General features: G+C 35.8%; 1 protein-coding gene across 2 annotated transcripts in view; it reads left to right on the top strand.

Moving 5' to 3' along the window:
• The window catches only part of PPP4R3A (protein phosphatase 4 regulatory subunit 3A), a 38670-nt gene extending 19652 nt beyond the window's left edge, over positions 1-19018 (top strand). Inside the window, exons 4-15 of one of the 2 annotated variants that reach the window (XM_077910383.1) lie at positions 177-794; positions 4481-4558; positions 4642-4758; positions 5373-5489; positions 7308-7439; positions 7540-7642; positions 9114-9272; positions 14383-14552; positions 15357-15499; positions 16230-16420; positions 16820-17046; positions 18166-19018. In XM_077910383.1, the coding sequence (XP_077766509.1) occupies positions 177-794; positions 4481-4558; positions 4642-4758; positions 5373-5489; positions 7308-7439; positions 7540-7642; positions 9114-9272; positions 14383-14552; positions 15357-15499; positions 16230-16420; positions 16820-17046; positions 18166-18276 (2166 nt within the window). In that variant the 3' untranslated portion in view covers positions 18277-19018. Of the gene's footprint in view, positions 1-176; positions 795-4480; positions 4559-4641; positions 4759-5372; positions 5529-7307; positions 7440-7539; positions 7643-9113; positions 9273-14382; positions 14553-15356; positions 15500-16229; positions 16421-16819; positions 17047-18165 lie in introns of both variants that reach the window. The other variant, XM_077910382.1, reaches the window with a different exon arrangement.
• Positions 19019-21170: the final 2152 nt, after the last annotated feature.

Below are 21170 nucleotides of genomic sequence, written 5' to 3'. Positions count from 1 at the left end.
GATCACATGATATTTGGTGTTTATTTGAATTTTACTTCAACTTTGAAGGGTTTTGGTGGTGGCTGTCCTAGAATACAGATACTCGGATTCTTATAACATCTCTTGTATTCATCTAAGAATATAATTTGGATTTGCTTGATTATATATTCTATCAGCTATCATAAATTTTGTTACAGGTTCAAGGAAAGGACCCTTCAGTGGACATCACTCAGGACCTTGTAGATGAATCTGAAGAGGAACGTTTTGATGATATGTCATCACCAGGTTTAGAATTGCCATCTTGTGAATTAAGTCGCCTTGAGGAAATTGCAGAACTTGTGGCATCATCTTTACCTTCCCCCCTGCGTCGTGAAAAACTTGCACTAGCACTGGAAAATGAGGGTTATATAAAAAAGCTCTTAGAGCTTTTTCATGTGTGTGAGGATTTGGAAAATATTGAAGGACTTCACCACTTGTATGAAATTATCAAAGGCATCTTCCTCTTGAATCGAACTGCTCTTTTCGAAGTTATGTTCTCTGAGGAATGTATAATGGACGTCATTGGATGCTTAGAATACGATCCTGCTTTATCACAACCACGAAAACACAGGGAATTTCTAACAAAAACAGCTAAGTTTAAAGAAGTGATTCCCATATCAGATCCTGAGCTGAAACAAAAAATTCATCAGACGTACCGAGTTCAGTATATCCAGGATATGGTTCTACCTACTCCCTCGGTCTTTGAAGAAAATATGTTATCAACACTTCACTCCTTTATCTTTTTCAATAAGGTAGAAATTGTTGGTATGTTACAGGTGAGTTAGATCATCTTTTTCCTACTTACAAAGATACCTTCTTGATCCCATTAACTGTTAGCAGTAATCAGTTAATCTGTTAACTGATTTAGCAGAAGGAATTTCTGTTCCTTTTAAATACCTAAATTGAGTTTTGATTTCTGTCTAAGGGTAAGTTTTTGGTTGATATTAGAAGAGATTATAATATATACTACTGTGGGACCAGAAGGTTGTTAGGTTTCCAGCAGGGAACGTAAATGTGATAAAGAAGTCTAGCTTGGAGAAATTAGAGGGAATGAATGTTCTTAACAAATGAATGTAGAATTTTAGGTATATTGATATGTCAATTATGCATAGAGTGGATTCAAAGAGAAAGGTATAATGAGACAAGAAGTATGTCATTAAATACAGAATATAAATCTGTAGAATTGGTAGCACTGTCAGATCATTAATATTAAAGGTTTAGTTTTAGGGTCAAGGGAATACAGCAGATATTGGAAAATTATAGTTGCAGGTCTCCTTACCAAAAGGCATGCTTTTGTACCAGATGAGAGTATGGGGAAGTTGGATGTGAGTAAGGAGCTATGGCTCTTGTTATTTAATAGCTATGTGACTTGGGCAATTTTCTTAACCTTTTAAGAAGCTTTAGCTTCCTGATCTGAAGGATGGTGATATTAGTATCAACCCTGTAAGTCATCTGAAAATTAAAGAAGATCATGCATGAACACAGTGCAAGACTCTTGAGCATTATTTTGGAGCACCCATGTGTGCAAGTGGAGGTGGGGGGAGGAGTAGAGGGGGAGAGAGACACACACACATGCACACTTTTAAGCAGGCTGCACGCTCAGCATGCAACAACCCTGAGATCATGACTTGAGCCCAAATCAAGAGTCAGAGGCTTAACCCAGCTGAACCATCCAGGCACCCCGAGGATTATTTTAAAGTATCTTTTAGTAATTGCTATATTACTGAGCCTGGGTGACTCAGCGACTGAGCATCTTCCTTTAGCTCAGGGCGTGATCCTGGGATCCAGCATTGAGTCCCACATCAGGCTCCTTGTGGGGAGCCTATTTCTCCCTCTGCCTGTGTCTCTGCCTTTCTGTGTCTCATAAATAAATAAATATTAAAGAAAATAAATAATTGCTATATTAAGCTCCAAATTTTCTTTCTACAATATGCCCAGTCTCTCAGGTCTGGTGTTTTTGTTTTTGTTTTTCTTAGATTCATTCATTCATTCATTCATTTATATTTTATTTTATTTATGAATGATAGGCAGAGACACAGGAGGAGGGAGACTCGGGACTCGATCCCGGGACTCCAGGATCGCGCCCTGGGCCAAAGGCAGGCGCCAAACCGCCGAGCCACCCAGGGATCCCCAGGTCTGGTGTTTTAAGGGTGCTTGTATCAGAATTGCCTAGGGTGTAGTTTCCTGGATTCTGCACAAAACACAGCAATCAAAATCTGTGAGAGCTGGCCAGTGATCTGCATTTGTAACATTCCCAAAGTTAGAAAACCTCTCAGTATATTATCCCATAGTGTAGGAATTAGTCTGTTCTAGCTGAAATGGAACTTTGAAGTTTGCATGGTGCAAAGATTTGTGAGTTGCACACCTCACCTCCTCATGTTGTTTATTTCTTGATGCTAATGATATTGGAAGAATAACAGATGATATGACTTGGAAAGACTTAAGACCTTACCTCAGATCTACAAATAAAGTAATTATTTGAAACCTCGATTTAAATAAAAGAGGCAAATAAATGTCAGAGCTGTTTGGTAGGACATGTTATGAATAAAGCAGTGAGTTTAATTTGTGTGGCTGTTCCTTTTTAGAAAATTGCTGTATTTTCAGAGTCCTTGCCTTTGTCATCTTAGAAAAACCATGAATTCAAATAGAAAAATCAGTTTTACCAATACTGTTGTCCTGGAGCTAGGAATAATTCCTGTTCATTTTGACTAATTTGATGTGGTTCCCATTCATTTAAGACTGACATGTAAATAAGTAATATAGGCAATACAGTCTGGTAAGGACAACAGTGATCTCTATACAGTGTATTATGATTGATAATGGAGGAGAGAGGTGATTCTGGTACTTTCTATTCTTTGAGAAGCATCTAGTTTTTACTGGCTACCTAGTAGAGCCTCTGTTCTGGTCCACTTTTGATTCCTGGTTTCCTTGGATAGTCCTGAGTGCATCTGGTCCTTAAGCTCCACGTGGTTCTCATTTTGTTATGCAGAGATTTGTCACTTGTGTGGTTTCTTGGTCATCATACCTGTTATATGCCAGCTTTACTCATTAAATATGAATAATTTCAAGTTGTTAAGTCTTTGTTTCCCCATATTATGCTTTGTGAATCCTGGCTGTCAATACTGTAGTTGTTTCTCTTGATGCAGGTACTTATATCCAAAGTGCTGCTATGAAGGAAAGAGAATTTTATAAATTTGTGACGATGGGTGATTGAGATAGAATTTAAAGCAGACTCTTAGCCCCCTTGTGTACACAGTCATACCCTCCCTTTAGTTTTAACTGCTCTGTATTTAATACTATTAAAAATTCTTTTTTTAAAAAACATTTTTATTCTCTCAACTTCTGTAGCCCCAAATGCAGCAGTTCAGAGACTCTTTTTCAGTCTTTTGATTTCCAGTTGGTGGGATATATTATATCTGGGATCATCTTGAAATTACATGCCATTTGAGGTATGGCTTATTTGTACATTTTAGAAAAAGTAAAAGTAGGAATAACCAATTTAGTATCACAGAAAATATTTGCTAAGTACCTGCAACAGTGAAGATGGAGTTTATAATCTAGTGGGGGATTACATACACACATAAACATACATTTATATATACATATATATATTTAGACTTAGGCATATCTGTAGGGCTGAACTAGTGTTGAATCTATTACTAGCTGAGATAGTATGGTATTAAAGTATAACACAATCTTAAAAATAGTAATGGAAAAAAATTGAACAGATAGGAAGGTGTCTGCCACCTCCTGTAGTTGGTCTTTGGGTAAATGTCTTAACTGTCTCAGTTATAACATTTGAAGTTCTAAGTTCTGTATTGACTTAACCAGATTAGTATCCTAGGAGAGTACCTCTTTAATCTTTTTCAAAATAATGCATATTGTGTGTGTCTGTATGGCATATCTTCAAATAATAAGTGTTTCTTTTAAAGCTCTGCATTTAGCTTTTTAAATAATTGAATCATTTTCTGTGTCTTTAAAATGTGAAAGAAGCTTTATCTTAATTTTTACCGTCTTTTGAGAGGTGGGTAGAACCTTAACCTCTAAAAGTAAGATTTTAAAACTCCTACGAGGGGTTTGCAAACTATGGCTCCTATCTATTTTTATAAAGTTTTATTTGAACATAGTCACACTTATTTGCATATTGTCTGGCTGTTTCCTACTGTAACAACAGAGTTGAATAGTTGTGGTAGAGACCGTATGGTCAAAGCCTAAAATACCCACAATGTAGCCCTTAAATAGGTTTAGGAAAAAGTCTTGGCAAAATACAAAGAATAATCTTGTATAAATCGCCAGTTTATTCTTTAATAGTTTGGTTTTTCCTTCTGTCTTTTAAAAAACACCATTGCCAGTATCATCTTTCCTTTTTCCAGTTTAGTGCAATTTATATCTTCTAAAGTATCTGAAATTATGTTTTAATATATTCTTACCATTAGCATAAAATTATCCTTTGATTTAACAGGAAGATGAAAAATTTCTGACAGATTTGTTTGCACAACTAACAGATGAAGCAACAGATGAGGAAAAAAGACAGGAATTGGTAAGAAATTTGATACTTCTGAAAGGTGCATAGAGCTAAAACGACAGGTCTTTTATATTCATTTGTTCTTTTCCTTATTTTAGGTTAACTTTTTAAAAGAATTTTGTGCGTTTTCCCAAACGCTACAACCTCAAAACAGAGATGCTTTTTTCAAGACTTTGTCAAATATGGGCATATTACCAGCTCTAGAAGTCATCCTTGTAAGTTTGTTTCTCATGATATTTAATTACCATTATATATTATTATTATTATTATTTTAATTTCTTTTTTAAGATTTTATTTAAGAGACAGCAGGAGAGCAGGAGCAGGGGGAGGGGCAGAGGGAGAGAAAGTAGACATCCTGCTGTGCAGGTACTCCACATCATAACCTGAGCCAAAGGCAGATGCTTTACCATATGAGCTGCCCAGGCGCTCCCAATTACCATTATATTTTTAATCCACAAAAATTTATTTTTATGTAACATCCAAGTGTTTGATTATACCCAGTATTTAATATTAGCTGTGTATTACATAAAGTAGAAAAGCTATACAAATTTAGTATTAGAGAGCCCTTACGCTACTGAAAGAATATTCAGATGAATTTTCCATGTTTTTAAAAATAAATTAACTTTGCAGCCTGTTAAAATGTTAAAGAAGAAAAGTAAACAGGAATAAAAGAAAGTAACTTTATCCATAAAACAAGTTTTACATGCCACATTTCCTTGATCTTTCTTGTTGCAGTGTTTTTGTTATAATTTGTTAGATTTTGGATTTACATATCTATAAGGTCCATATTTTTATAACTATGGGAGAAATAAGTGCTTTTTATCTGCAGGGCATGGATGATACACAGGTGCGAAGTGCTGCTACTGATATATTCTCATACTTGGTTGAATATAATCCATCCATGGTACGAGAGTTTGTCATGCAGGAGGCACAACAGAATGATGATGTAAGTAAGAAGTTAACAGAGCAAAAAATAACCAACAAGGTAAATATTATTTGCACTAACAGTAAGTATTAATACATGGGGAGCTATAACTGTATTTATTATTTATTTTTAAAGATTTAAATAGCTGATATTTGGGGAAAGTGTAGCCAGAATGTCGAATGGCTTATTTTTCCCTAAACTGGCTTCTATCTCCGTTTACAGATTGTGTCTTATAGCAGTTGTTAATGCTCAAGTAAAATGTCTTAAGTTTTTGAGATCACATTTCTTAATTCTCTCATTAACTTGATAATGTCTTGTTTTAATCATTTAATAAATTATTCCTCTATATATGTGGAACTATAAGTAACTTCCTTAGGAAAACATTAATTTTGCTAGGGATAGATTCTCAAAATCATGAAGAATGAAGAAATGAAGCACAGTCCCTTGGAAAAGTATTTAGGGTGCTTGCTTTACTGCCTGTAACCATAAGGAACAAGCTGTTGTCTTGTTCACACACACACACACACACACACACATCAGTTTTAAAGTACGTGGGGGTCTCTGTCCTGATAATATGGAGGATGCTCTTGGAGGACATGGCACGTGTCCATGGCAGCCCCAAATGTGTGTGCTCTTCCCTTTCAGTTGTAGAGAATTAAACTAATGATACCATTTTTTTTCCTCCTTCCCCCAAAATCTTACAAGTAACTTTTAAGGATAAACAGATATATTTGCCCTCAAATGCATATTAATAGGGGACAGGGGTGTCCTCTTTGAAAAAAAAAAATTATGCAGAATTCCTATCGTATTTTTACAAAATGAGAAGATAGATCTTCTATCTTGTACAAAAAAAATCTTAATGTGTGTCAGAGTGAAGTGGAATGTCCAGCAACTTCTGTATTTAAGGTTCTTTTTAAATTGTAGTGTAAGGTTAAATGTAGAAAAGTAAAAGTTTGAGCTGTTGAATATTGTGTCACCATTTTCTTTAATAAAGTAGTCTTATCCAGAAAACCAAAATACCTGTATTAATTAAAAATAAAGGCTATTCTTGCTTGGCCTGGAACCCACTAGTTGCACATACATTGATGTACTTCACTCACATGCAGTAGGCCTTTTGATTTCCAGTGTCTGTCTTTATGTCCATCCTACCACTGCATGTACATACAAGAGCAGAGATTTCCCTGCTGCATCCCTTTCTGTTTGTAGTTACTCCCTGGGCCGGGAACACCAGTCATAGAGCCTCAGGAAAACTAGTAATCGATTTTCTGTGACATTTGGAATCTATAGAATACATATGTTCTCTGTGCTCTGTGCTATCTAAGTACCATAATCTTGTTTCTCCCAATTTTCACACATTTGGGTACCAACTAAATTTATTTTAAATGGAAACGCTATCATTTCCATAAATGGAGAACAGATACAGATCTCATTTGCCATAAATAGAAGGAATTCGTAGAAATGCAGCGCAAGTAGAACAATGTTATAAACTCTGGCTATATATTCTCTTAAGCTGAAGGCCCGTTAGCTTTCTTCAGAAGGGAGATTTTGTTATCAAGAAGTACAAAGATCTTTAAGCACCAAACTAACTTTGTTTTTGCTGTAATCAAAGGGACTTAACGATAATAGAGAAAAAAATTCTTTTTTTGTATTAGTGTAAATGAATCTGTACCACACTTTAGGGAAACTCTGCTATATATCCTATGAAAGAAGTTAGTCATTTCATTTTGATTGCAGTTAACAAACCAGCTAGAGCTAGGCATAATGCTGTAACATGTCATAGTGTGCACTTTTCCATTTTCATAATAAGTGATCCTTACTGTGTGTCCTTTTTCTCACCAGGATATTTTGCTCATCAACCTCATTATAGAACATATGATTTGTGACACAGACCCTGAACTTGGAGGGGCAGTCCAGCTTATGGGCCTGCTCCGAACTTTAGTTGACCCAGAGAATATGTTAGCTACTGCCAATGTAAGCCACAGGCCTTTTTCTCTTTTTCATACTACTATGTTGCTTATTGCTGGGAGGAACCAATGCAGTTAAAATTCATGGAAGTATTTTTGATCCTTAGAAAACAGAGAAGACTGAATTTCTGGGTTTCTTTTACAAGCACTGTATGCATGTCCTCACTGCTCCCTTACTGGCAAATACAACAGAAGACAAACCTAGCAAAGGTAAGATAATGCTGGTCAGTAGTGAGGTTCTTTGTTCTTGAATTCTGAAACTCAAAATTGATGTTAAGTAATAGTCTTTAAAATTTAAAAGTTCAAGCCAGGGGTGTCTGGGTGGCCCAGTGGTTGAGTCATGATCTGCCTTCGGCTCAGGTCATGATCCCAGGGTTCTGGGATCAAGTCCTGCATCAGGCTCCCTGCAGGGAGCCTGCTTCTCCCTCTGCCTATGTCTCTGCCTCTCTCTCTCTTTCTCTGTGTGTCTCTCATGAATAAATAAATCTTAAAAAAAAAAAAAAAAAATTCCGAGCCATTCATTTGGTTTACACAGAGGTGTAATATATTTTCAAAAGAGGTGTTCAAAAAAAAAACAAAAACAAAAGAGGTGTTCAAGGTAGAATTTCTTTAAAGTGCTATAATTGGAGATGATAAAATGTAAAAGAGGAGATTGTTGTTTTCAGAATTTAAAAACAATTCTGTTAAAAAGTAATATTTGTATTTACATACATTAAATAGGAAGTAATTGTGAAAAAAATAATTTTAAATTATTTGCACTTCAGATGTGTAGAACAAAGCTGCTTACTATTAAACTTTTTATTTGTGTCGAGGATAGGAATTATTCTTATTTCTGCATTTTATAGCTTTAGCTTACATGTGTGTTTAATTCAGAAAGTAGTTTTAGGGTCTTCAGTGGGTAATCCCTTATTGACATTTCAAGAATATTAGTTTGTCATATGAATTATCAGTATGGTATAACTTAAAACACCACTTAGAAAGTAAATGTTAAATTTATCCTTTTTTGTAATTCTAGAATCAAGTCTTGGAAACATGATATTCATTTTTCCTATCTACTGTATTCATATTAGGTAAAGCTTGAGGCTTCTTTCCAAACACACATATTTAAGTTCTCCAAACATTTATTAAAAACCCATTATATGGGAGGCACTGTGCTATAATCTTTAGGGACTAAATGGGGGAAATGAAAAAAGTAAGTAAAATATTTCCAGAGGCTTGCTGCCTGGGGAGGAAGAAAGGTAAGCCAATAATTATAATCCAGTGTGGGTTCATCCTGTGTAATAAAGGAGCCACAAAACACTGGAATCATAGGAGCAGGGGAGGAATTGCACCAGACCACATGGGATCTTTCCGGATCTCCTGTTGCTATGTGCATATCTTACGAGGGATGTGTTAAGACATGGTAGAGCATTCTTGCACTTTAGAATAGAGCAGATCTAATAGATCGGTGTTCCAGCTCTGCCTTCCTATTCAGACTTGGGTTTTTTGAAACTAATTTCTCATAGAGTCAAGAAAACGTAAAGCGCAGATCTTGGCACACGGAAGGAATTCAGTGCTCTTTCTCTTTTCTTTAACTTTAAAATTTGGGGTTGATAGGATTTTACTTTGTTGGAACCTGGATACTTAGATTTAGAAAGGAGAAGAATATTGGTCATCAAATATAATTGTGTTTTGTTTTTAGATGATTTTCAGACTGCGCAGTTGTTGGCACTTGTACTGGAATTGTTAACATTTTGTGTGGAGCACCATACCTACCATATAAAGAACTACATTATTAATAAGGACATTCTCCGGAGAGTGCTAGTTCTCATGGCCTCAAAGCATGCTTTCTTGGCATTATGTAAGTGTTGCTTCTGGTAGAATTATTTATTATCTATTATCATGTTGTTGGTACCTTTGGGTTTTATTGCCTCAGAAGATCACTGATTTCATCAAGTCAGTTGACCTAGATTCTAACAGGACACCACCAATGATGTAGTTTCACCACATTTGGAGATAATTTTCCTCATTTGCATCTTTCTTCATCTACAATAAAGGGCTTAGCATATGTATCTACAAAATATAAGTATCCTATTCCATTATTAAAATGGCACCTAAGATCATTTTACCTCAGTTATATTTTTAGTACCGCCTTCCTCATTACATTAGGCATTCTTGTGACATTAAATCATGAAGAACATTTTTGTAATTTGGAAAATCTATAACTGATAGATAGCACTGAGTTCCTAAAACATATTCAGAGAAGTTACAGAATGCCCAGCACAAATGTCTATAGGTGGTCCATTCATTAATTGCACACATATTTTTTCCATTTTATTGAGATATATTTGCCATAACACATTTTATCTCACATATTTTAGAGCAAAGGTGCCAAACGTAAGTGTCCAGATCCAGCCTGTGCTCTATTTTTGTACAACCTGCAAGATGAAAAGTGGTTTTTAGTTTTTTTTTTCTTTTTTTTTAAAGAGTTGTTTAAAAACAACAAACTACAGAGGCCATATGTGGCCTATGAAGCCTAAAATGTGTACTTGTAAACCATGTTTAATGGAAAGGTTTGCTCTTAATTTAGAGCAACAGATAGGTCATTCTTGATTATATGTGTTTTTCATATATAATTTATATGTAACTTAAAAATTTATATAATTTTTATATATATTTCATATATAATATTCATATAATTCATATATAATTTAAAAACTGTGTTTTTAAGGCCCTAGTTTGTTGAAGTAAAACATGTTTCAGAATTGGAAATAGGTTATTTAAGAATATTCTTGATCACGTAGCAGCCAGCCTTCTGTGGTAAGTTGACCAAATTTGGGGGGTACCTTAGAGGCTCAGTAAAATAATGTCTGCTGATAACTTCTGCCTTTTGGTTTTTATAGGTAAGTTTGGTTGTTTTTTGGTGGTAGGTTTGAAGGCATCACAGTCATTCACTAATTAGAGGCCTGAACATATATATGTATCCATTTTTGCTATTTTTAAACTCATTTGCAATTTTTTAATTTAATGGATTTTTTAAAATATCCTAAAATTTTAAAAACACTGTTTACAAGGATGTTTCTGATGTTGATTTGCTCTATAATATTTTATCTTTAAAATAGTATTAGAAGTAGTTTTCCTTCTAAAAACATTAAACTTTCTATCAGGTTACAGTTTTAATTGCCTTAGTTTTTTCAGGCTAATGTACATACTGCAGGATGGACTGAGAAAACACGTAGTCATGGTGTATTTTCACTTTCCAACTTTCAGATATTTAGTGCAGTTACTTTCTGTCGATTGTCCAAGAATGTTGATGTTACCTTGGTAATCTTTTTCAGCCAAAGGGTAACAGGTAGCACTTTGTGGCATCAACCTACACTGCTAAGGACAGCAAAAATAAATGGATTATTGATATGCCCTACTAATATATCCATGAACTTAGCACTTGCAAAAGAAGGGGTTTTAAACATCAGTTTTCCTTATATACCTACTTCAGCAAAAATGAGAGCCCCTCGACCAAGTTTAGAGGGTGTTTGTACCAAACATTTCAAACATTTCTTTCGTGTTAACATACAGAAAGTTTTGTTCGAGTGTGGGAAAGGGAGGTTAGGACAGAATGAAAAACTAAGTAAATGAAAAAGTTTTATTTCAAGAAATGTATTAAACACCATATTCTATCAATTCTAAGCTCTGCATTTTAGGCATTTATCATCTCTCAAATCAAGGTGAGTCTTATAGTTGATGACATGTCATTGTGATTGAAAGTTCTGTTTGGTTTCCTTAGTAGAAAAAGTTTTTTGCAATCGGGGGATCTTCTATTTGATGAAGGATGCTGGATACCTGGTACAAGGAAAACACAGAGCAATAAGATCTAAACTCAGCTGTCAAGGGATTCTGAGTTTTGTTAGGAGGAGATAGTCATGTAAAAATGAAAATGTCAAAAGTGCTATATTGCGGTGTTTGGAAGCATAGTGGAAATAGTTTATTCTACATGAATGAATCAGAGCAGGAAAATTTCACAAGAGAGGTAGTAAATTGGGTTGTGGCTTGGTCCTGGGAGAATGTGACCTTCTTGGTTGAAGGTACAGTTGATGTACAAATGTGGGAAAAGTGTAGCATGATAATGGTTTGGTGTAGATAGAACACTAGTCCAGTGGGAGAGTGTCAGGAAAGGAAAAGGCTTTCAGTTCAGTTCATCTCATTATTTGGCTTGCAGTATTCTAAAGAAATTTTCTTAAAATTTAATGAGAACTAGGAAGAGATTTATTAGAAGGAAGGATATATTATAGGAAACTAAGCATGCTAGCAAAATTTTAGTTATGTTTTATTATTGTTAGTTTTAATGATAACTCAGTTTGGAAAATGCTGACTCTTTCTCAAATGATTCACAGTGTGGCTGTCTTCCCAGATTGAGAACATGAGTAGTTTCTGGAAGAAGATGCCAGTCATTAGGAACAAGTACTCTAGGACTGGCTGTAGAGCATACAATAGGAGGTTTTGATCAATGATTTCTAAAAAAGCTAAGTGGGAGATTTAGGATATTTTCAGTCTTCTAAGATTACACTGAGAATATTAGAGAGTTTTATAAGTTAATTTAGATGCCCTATTATAAGGACAACAGATGATGAATGGTTAAATGTAAACAGTTTGGGGACTTAGAGAACATATCAGAATGCTTTTATGCTATTTAAAGACAATCAGATCTGTAGGGGAGACCAGCGATCCTTTCAAAATTTAGGTCTATTTAAGGTTAGATATATACATATACCAGTTTTAACAGTCTTAACTTCCTTGGCCTTTTAGGATTCAGGATTCATGTTGTCTGGTCTTTTGTTAAAAATACAGAAATCTACAACAGGAATGAAATAAAAATTTTTTTATTGTAGATAATTTTATTCAGCTATTGTAAGTTACATATGAGGCAAAAAGTCTCAACTTGTGACATGAAATCTCATGTTGTGTGAGGTAAAGATGAATTACTTGTTTTAGAGATGGTTGAAATGAAGCACCAAAGATTCCTGGCATGTGAAGGTTAGAGATAAGAAGGGAAGCAGAGTGCACTTTACATTGGAAGTCCTAAGGTTCTGCTAATGTGACCTATTCCAAAAGCTTTCTCTTAATTTCCTTTGAGTAACTTGACTTCCTAGAACTCGCTGGTAAATTTTTGAAAGCAACTTTCATTCAACAGCAAGTAGTGGTTGGCTATTTCTGATGCAGGTTTCTTTTGCGGGGAGGGTTTGAGTGGAAATAACCCAGTTCCGGATATAAATAAGTGAGGGCAAATGGAAATGAGGAGTGAAACAAAGACCATTAGAACCACCTTCTGTCTGACACCAGAAGTTTCTGGACAGAACTGCTGTTAAGAGATAGTGGTGCTACTGCATACCTTAGTGAATTCTAGGAAGGGAGTCTCTTCACTATCCAGGAACTGCATGCAGCCCACAGGGTTCAGCTAGTGTGTGTTATGGTAGGACACAAGTCTCTACGAAGCCTGCATAGTTAGGAATACCACCTCTTAAAATAATAGCTCTTGCCTCAATTACTAAAAATTTAACAGGTGGCCTGAGCTCTAAACTATTGATTTTTATTCTTACAAATGGAACTGCCTCCCTAGTTCCTTTGTCAAGTGCCATCACAAAAGAAACAAACTCTGAAATCATTGTTTTGGGACGATAAACCCTTGTTAGGCTTTGACTTAACACACAGGTGCCTCTTAATGTTTAAAATGTCTTATTTCACCATGCTTCTGTATTTGAAAATAACTCAGTAGTTTCAATTTCTAAAAAAATGCAATTATTATTCTATAAATTATTTTGAAATTCCCTGCCCAGAGTGTCCTTTTAGAAAGAGACACTCTTAAATAAGTTGCATTGTTAAGGCAGTTTATAGCCAACTGTACCTAATTGGGCATTCACTTGTGGACCTCTTTTCTGCCAACTAAAGAAACATTGAGCTGCTTTACTCCTCTGCCTTCCCACCCAGAAACCGTGTCAGCATGGTTGCCTGGCTACCTGCTCATGAAGGACTTGATTAATAACCAATTGGCAATTTAACGAGCCACTTCCATGATCTCCAAAGAAACCAAAATACAAACACAATATTTAATCTTGCCAACCGAAGACGATGTGACTGCATGAAGTGAGTATGCTTTTTTGAACTGTTTACAATAAGTGGGGCATTAACTTACTGACAAACTCCATGTAGGTAAAGAGGGCTTTGTCTAGCTGTTTGAGTATATTTGGATCTTGACGAATGGTGACTTAAGTAACTCCCCATACCTCAAGATGTAAATATACCTTTTTAATCTGTAAGTTAAAGCCTAATTAATTGTAAAAAGGAAAACCAGGAAAAAAAATTAAAAAGCATACTCGCTGCAATAAGCATAGAGGACCACATTTTAAACGCAACATCCTCTAAATTTATTTCTAAACCATGGGAAGGCAAGTTTTGGGTCATGCAGTTTTGTGGGTTTTTATAGTAGTTCTCCCAAAACATCCTCAAACCAACTGGCATAAACCCAGAACTCTAATGCAAAATAGTTAAGAGTGTCCAAAAATAACGATCAAATTATACAGTGGATTGCCCTAATAAACAGTGGTTTTTCTATTGTTTTTAAGGTGTGTGTAAAAGGATCTATTTAGACTTTCCTCATCTTCAGTAGTATGAAGTTAAATTCATTGGTTAGCCCTAGTTTAGCTCTTACTTTAGATGTAAAGTACATTTTGGTCATTAGTAAATTCCAGAATTTTTCTGGCTCTCCAAGACTTGTGTTCTATAATGACATACGCTACTTCTAGGATACATTTTTCTGACAATGCTTTGCAATCCTTATCTTTAGGTTCATACTTCTGGAAGCAGTAACATATCACTGCACGAAGAATTGTATTTATTAAGCAGGTTTATTTTTTTAATAAGTCTGAAATATGGAAGTGTGGTGTGTAATTTGAACAATAAATGCCTCTGTGTTTCAGGTGCTCTTCGTTTTAAGAGAAAGATTATTGGATTAAAAGATGAGTTTTACAACCGCTACATAATGAAAAGTTTTTTGTTTGAACCGGTAGTCAAAGCATTTCTCAACAATGGATCCCGCTACAATCTGATGAACTCTGCCATTATAGAGATGTTTGAATTTATTAGAGTGGTAGGTTCTGTATTTGTTAGAGTGTTGGTTTTAACTGAGAATACTGAATGTGTTATTGGTATTTTTTGGCTTGATTACGTTTGAAAAAAATTTTAAAAGCAGCTTGTGGGAAATTAAGTTCAAAGTAATGAAAACCAAAACAGTCTTCTCTTGGCAGCTGTGAATCCCTCGTAGGATGGCTTGAAAGAAAACTGATCTAATCCTGTCATGGTACTTTAACTCATTATAAGAAAGTAGAATGACAGCTGACAGAGTATTATTTTAACTTTGAGGTTTTCTGACTTTGGACTTTGCCCTCTTTATTTTTAAAGAACAATTACATAACAGACTCGATTCTTTACTAATAGTAGTAGGCTTGTGGTTCTCCCACCAGTGTGTATCAGAATTACGCTTTTCTTAAATTATGGTAAAATATTTATCCTGTAAATTTGCCTTTTTAAGTGTACAATTCGTCGGCATTAAGGACATCCACACTGTTGTGCAACTCTCACCACTGTCCATCTAGCACTTACTGTGGTGTGCTGGTCCCACCCCCACACTCACCCTCACCTGAGTAAGAATTATCTGGGGTGGGACCTGGGCATTTATTTTAGGAAGGCCCATGGTTAACTCTGGGATACATCAAAAATTGGAGACTGCTGAGTAGCTAGTTATGCCTGTTTTCATTGTTTTATCTCTAAGATAGGCTAATAATAAAAGTTAAACTACTTTGGGCAGGTTTATGAATTCCCTACAATTAAGCCTCCCATCTTGTTAAAATAACATTTTTCATATTGTATTTTTCATTATAATTCTTTTCTATAGGAAGATATAAAATCATTAACTGCTCATGTAATCGAAAATTACTGGAAAGCACTGGAAGATGTAGATTATGTACAGACATTTAAAGGATTGAAACTGAGATTTGAACAACAAAGAGAAAGGCAAGATAATCCCAAACTTGACAGGTAAATTACCATATTTTTAAACCTATTCAAGTTGTATGGTGGTGCCTCTTTTGCTTGTTTCCTATTATTTGGCTTGGCTGGGGGAGGGGGTGGTTGTAGCTTTCTCTCTGAGCCAATGTGAATGTTTTCCTGAAGGCGCATGTGGTATTAGTAGGATCTTTAGATTCCTCCTCAGGCATATATCAAGCTAGATAAAAGCAAAACCCAACAGGTATGTGGCAGCAGGGCTTCATATATTCAAAGTAAAATAAAAATAGCATTTGCTTTGAATCATGTGACTTCATATACTTAGGGGATATATGTATTTTTTTTTCCTTAGGGGATATTTTAAAGTCCATGAATTAGGACTTGTTTCTAATGTTAATAAGTTGAATAACTGCTCCATAACAGTACTGTTTCCATAATAGTTTGATTCTACTAGTTAACATGAAATATAATGGAGTGTTTTTTTTAGTTCTGTGAAAAGTCTGTTTTTTCATTCTCCTCTCTGTATATAAATCTGTAATCTCCTTGATCTATTTAATTTGGAGCACCACTTGAAGACCATCTTTGGACAAAATCTATTTAAGATTTTATTTGAGAGAGAGAAGCAGACTCCCTGCTGAGCAGAGAGCCATGCAGGGCTCAAGCCTACGACTCTGAGATCATGACCTGAGCTGAAGGCAGATGCTTAACTGACTGAGCCACGTGGGTGCCCCAGGTCTATTTACTTTCTTCTCTTTATTCCTAGTATGCGTTCCATTTTGAGGAATCATAGATATCGAAGAGATGCCAGAACACTAGAAGATGAAGAGGAAATGTGGTTTAACACAGATGAAGATGACATGGAAGATGGAGAAGCTGTCGTGTCTCCATCTGACAAAACTAAAAATGATGATGATATTATGGATCCAATAAGTAAATTCATGGAAAGGAAGAAATGTATGTTGAAAGCTGGGCAAGGAAAAAATGGTGGCTTTCTCACTCGAGGCTTATTCTGTGTTTCTTGACAAAATGAGGAGTATCTACTTTGACATGACATAGATGTTAGAGACTTTGCTGCTTTCTAGAATGTGAATTAATAGCTGTGGGTGAAAATATGGACCAAATTTTCTTAACCTGACTTGACTCAGGAGAAATACGTTATTTCAGGAAGGGGAAGGACACTGAATACTGAAGGTTTTGTTCCTTCTCAGTTCTGTACTGAGCTTGTGCTTTTCTCCAGAGCAAAGGAGTAAGCTAGTCCATTGTGTTTTAGTGCCACTTCATGGTGGGGTGGGGGTGGGGGATTTACAAAAGAGCAGGATGGGTGATAACTATTGACACTATTCTTCGTTTTAGTAAAAGAAAGTGAGGAAAAAGAGGTGCTTCTGAAAACGAATCTTTCTGGTCGGCAGAGCCCAAGTTTCAAGCTTTCCCTCTCTAGTGGAACCAAGACTTCTCTCACCAGCCAGTCACCTTCAACCAATCTGCCTGGTTCGCCAGGCTCCCCGGGATCCCCAGGATCTCCAGGCTCTCCTGGCTCTGTCCCTAAAAGTACATCTCAGACGGCAGCTATTACTACCAAGGTACAGTCTGACTTCTGGGCCTATCACATTTAACCAGGTCCCAACAGTAATTGTGACTGAGATTTCCTTTGGTTACGGTCTCTTGGAACTGATCTAACCTTTGTGAATGAGAGAGAATAATTCTCCCCCTACTTACCTGAATGTCTGGAAAACCGAAGCAATTTTTGAAAGGTTTTTATGACCAACACAAAAAGCTGAATGAATGATTTTGGTTATTTGCATTTTAGAACTCAGGTTCAGATTTGTGTCAGAACATTTACAGAAATTTTAAAGTTATTCCTTACCAACTTTCCTAATTAAAGCCCATCTAAAGACTTGTGTAGGGGAAAACCTCAATATCTGGACACTCCTAACACTATTTTGCCAAGGAGGAGTTATAAAACAGAATTAACCATCCTCTATCATTACCATTTCATATAAGAAAGGATCATAGTTTTAACACCAAAAATGTGGATAAGACAATCTCGGAATAAAAACCAATTCTTTTGGCCATGTCCTGCTTGCTGCCTTTGGACTAGCAGTTAACAGGCTGGCATTTGGGATTGGTTGCTCTAGACCAGGAATATACTGCCGCACACACAGTTCCTTTTACTTTGACATGGGCACGAAACCTCTGAAGGCCAAGAAGTGAATATAAGAAATGCTACAACGAAGGGGCAGGCTGAGGGCAGAGGGGGGTGGTGAGTTTTTGCAGAGCCACACGCACAGAAGAGCTGCAGTGGTTTCTGGCGAAGGCAGAGGTCTGCAAGGGTGCCAGGAGGCAAGGCCGAATCACCTTCCTAACTTCTAACAGCCAGTCGGCCCTCATTTCTAGTGGCCTGCTTATCTGCTGTAGTTTTCAAGATTTTGCTAATGCATGAGGTCTTACAAACAGTAATTACTAAATTGAAAAAGTTTTATCTCCTGGCTCATTTGCTAAATTTATAAACTCAAAATTTTATTTTTTTAAATTTTATTATGGAATATACAGGAAAAATACAGGGACTCTCGCATATAATCTCACCATCCGGAAATAACCATACTTAGTATATCGGGGTTGGGGGATCTGTATCCTTTATCTAGATTTTAAATATGTGTTAAAAATACAGTTTTTGAGAAATTAACCTTCTTTCTGAACAGGGAGGCCTCGTGGGTCTGGTAGATTATCCCGATGACGACGAAGATGATGACGAGGATGAAGACAAGGAAGACACGCTACCATTGTCAAAGAAAGCAAAGTTTGAGTCCTAATAGTGGCAACGGCCTGTGATCAGTACCTGTTGAGAAAACTGGTTCTCCACCCCTCCCCCCTACAAAATCCACAACAAAGCAGTGGTCTCTTGTGAAGGACTGATCCAGATCAGCCTCGCACACTTGACTTCTGCTCATCAAGTGCCAATTCAAAGGAGCAGGAGGAGGGGATACTATACATTTAGGGGAAAGACTTAAGCCTTTGAGCTCTCCAGCCTGGACCACACATTGCCCTTTTCTCAGGGAAGGAAATGGAAACAAAAAGCCAACAGGGCAGGGGTTTTGTAAGTGGAACTCTGGATTGACTGGTCAGTTGCTACAATCAGAATATGCTTTCTCGGACCATGTTTGAGACTCAGAAGAATAGGCTTTCGTGCCATAATTCTTCACTAGTTAAGAATGCCAGCAGTTTCTTTGTATAAAGAGACCTGCCTTTAAAATCATACATTCTGAACATTTTAGTCAAGCTACAACAGGTTTGGAAAACCTCTTTGGGGGAGGGGCGAATATAAAGTTTCCTCTTTTTTATCTGTTCCCTTTGCCCTTCAAACTGCAGATTTTTTTTTTAAAGTGGGGATCTGTCCCTACTTGATTAAAGATTGAGTGGAATTCTAGATGTGGTCATTTGTGTCATAATTTTTTTTGTTTCATTTTGTTTTTGATTTTTTTCTCCCCTGAGTGTATGCTTAGTTGTTGAGTATATATATTTGGGACCATTAAAACTTTTTTTGATGTAATATAACCTAACGTTGTGCTGGTACCTGTTTTACCATGTGTAATTTTTGTTCTACATCACAGTTCTTAATTTGTTTAGAGTTTTATGAAAGATGGTATAGTTTTTATTGACAAAAACAAAGTAATCTTACAACTATGTGCATACAAAAGCAATACTATTTTGTGACTAAATATTTTATATTAAAATTTACATCAGCAACTGTCTCGAGAATTCAGGGAAATAGAGTGGAATTTAAAATTTCAACAGTTTTGTTAAAACTAGAAACGTGAAATTAGTATTCCAAAGAGATTCTGAAATTTCATATCTTGGGAAAATGACGGTACATTAAATCAAAATTGAGGCTGGATGATTTAAAAATAACATTTGACTTTTGAATAATAAAAAGAAAAGTGAAGAGTAAGAGAAATTGTATTAGTTGTATGTTTCCTTTTTTTTTTTTTTTTAACTATTCCCTTTGGAATACCAGCTGGAGTTGTAAGTGGTGGTTCCTAAATAAATACTTGGCCAAAGGACCATCAGCTATTCCCTTGTTACAACAGTACTTTTAAATAGGTTCTTTTTATTGTCTTAGGTGTGCTAAAATTCTTTTAGGGAAATGAAAACAAATACTTTAATGTCACACACCCTCACTTTTTTTTTTTTTTAATAAGCTTTTGGAACTTAACTGAAGAATGTGTTTGCAAATGTGAATTTAAAAATCCATCCCCAGGAAAGGATACTATTTTAAGTATCATCTACTTTAACTGAGTGTCTAACAAGCACTATGTGCCTGCTTCTCTCTTGCTTAGTCCTCCATAAATTCTAACTTGTGGTACCAAAAACAAGGTTATATTGAATAGCTGGAGAAAACCAGAAAGTGAAAACTTGCTATAGTCATGAAACAAGTTTTATTGTTGGCTAATTATTTTTTTAACAGAAATTTAAGGTGCATAATTAACTATGAGAGTTTAAGTGTATTTCACTACAGTATAGAGCTACTTGTGAGTCCCAAATTCTGGCTATTAATAATTGAGGTTAATCAAATTATCTTGCAAATAAAGAGAAGAAAGATCTTAAATTTAATTATATTACGTCTTCCTTTGTGCCTTAAACCATACAGTTTGGTTTTTCTGGCTAGGTTCTTAGACTACTTGTCTTGGTATCCTGAGGGTTCTTAAGTACAGGGGAGAAGCATTCTGTACTTTTGTAAATCCTGGTCCAGTATTTAAAAAAAAAAAAAACTATTGGCCCTCGATATGTAAGAGATGACCCTTCACTGATGGACAGTTGCATTTTCATAGTGATTACAGTTACTGAAGCAGAAAATTAACACAAGTTTGCTATAACAGAAACTAGGTCTAAAACAGCTTGTCATTTCACAGAGAGAACACTTAGCAGTAAACTGCTAGGAAGATGACAACATTGGAATTGACAGGTCCTCCTGACTCAGTCTGCTGTTGAACAGATCCTGTCTTGATAGCGAATGTGAATACCATGATGTGAATAGTTAGCAATTGTTATTTTCCATTAATGATACCTATTGGTTCTTTTGCTTATTTTGCAATGTTGGAAATGAAAAAAATTTCTGATGTGATTACCCAACAACTTATGAAAAAGACAGACTTACAATTAACTGCAGGAAACACCTTGATGTCCTGTCTTGTCCAGAAATGCTACCCTGGTGTGTTTTTGATAGAATTGAAGCCGGTTTTTTTCCCCCCTGACTGCACTCAAATGCTGCAAATAATTTTCTCTGGAAGCTAATTTTTGTGAATTTGGAAATGAAGGAGAGGTATGGGATGGAACATTCCTATTTTCTTAATTGATACAAAGCAGTAGTCTTTGTAAAGTTTACAAGATTAGAACAGTAAGCAGTTTAAACTAGAAGATATTTTTAAGTGGGAAACTTCAGTTTCTCAACAGAGTTCTAGTATTTACTGTAAATAACTGTTGAAACTGCACTGTTAAAAATCACTTTGGGAAGAAAATTCAGGACCTTCAAAATTCTCAATATCCAAGATTATGTTTTTTGGCTGTTAACATCTTTTTTTTTTTTTTTTTTTTTAAGATTTTATTTATTCATAGAGACAGAGGGAGAGAGGGGCAGAGACACAGGCAGAGGGAGAAGCAGGCTCCATACAGGAAGCCCGATGTGGGATTCCATCCCAGGTCTCCAGGG

This window comes from Canis aureus, chromosome 9 (genome assembly GCF_053574225.1).
Source record: "Canis aureus isolate CA01 chromosome 9, VMU_Caureus_v.1.0, whole genome shotgun sequence".
Lineage (NCBI taxonomy): Eukaryota > Metazoa > Chordata > Mammalia > Carnivora > Canidae > Canis > Canis aureus.
This window is presented reverse-complemented; position numbering and strand designations above follow the sequence as displayed.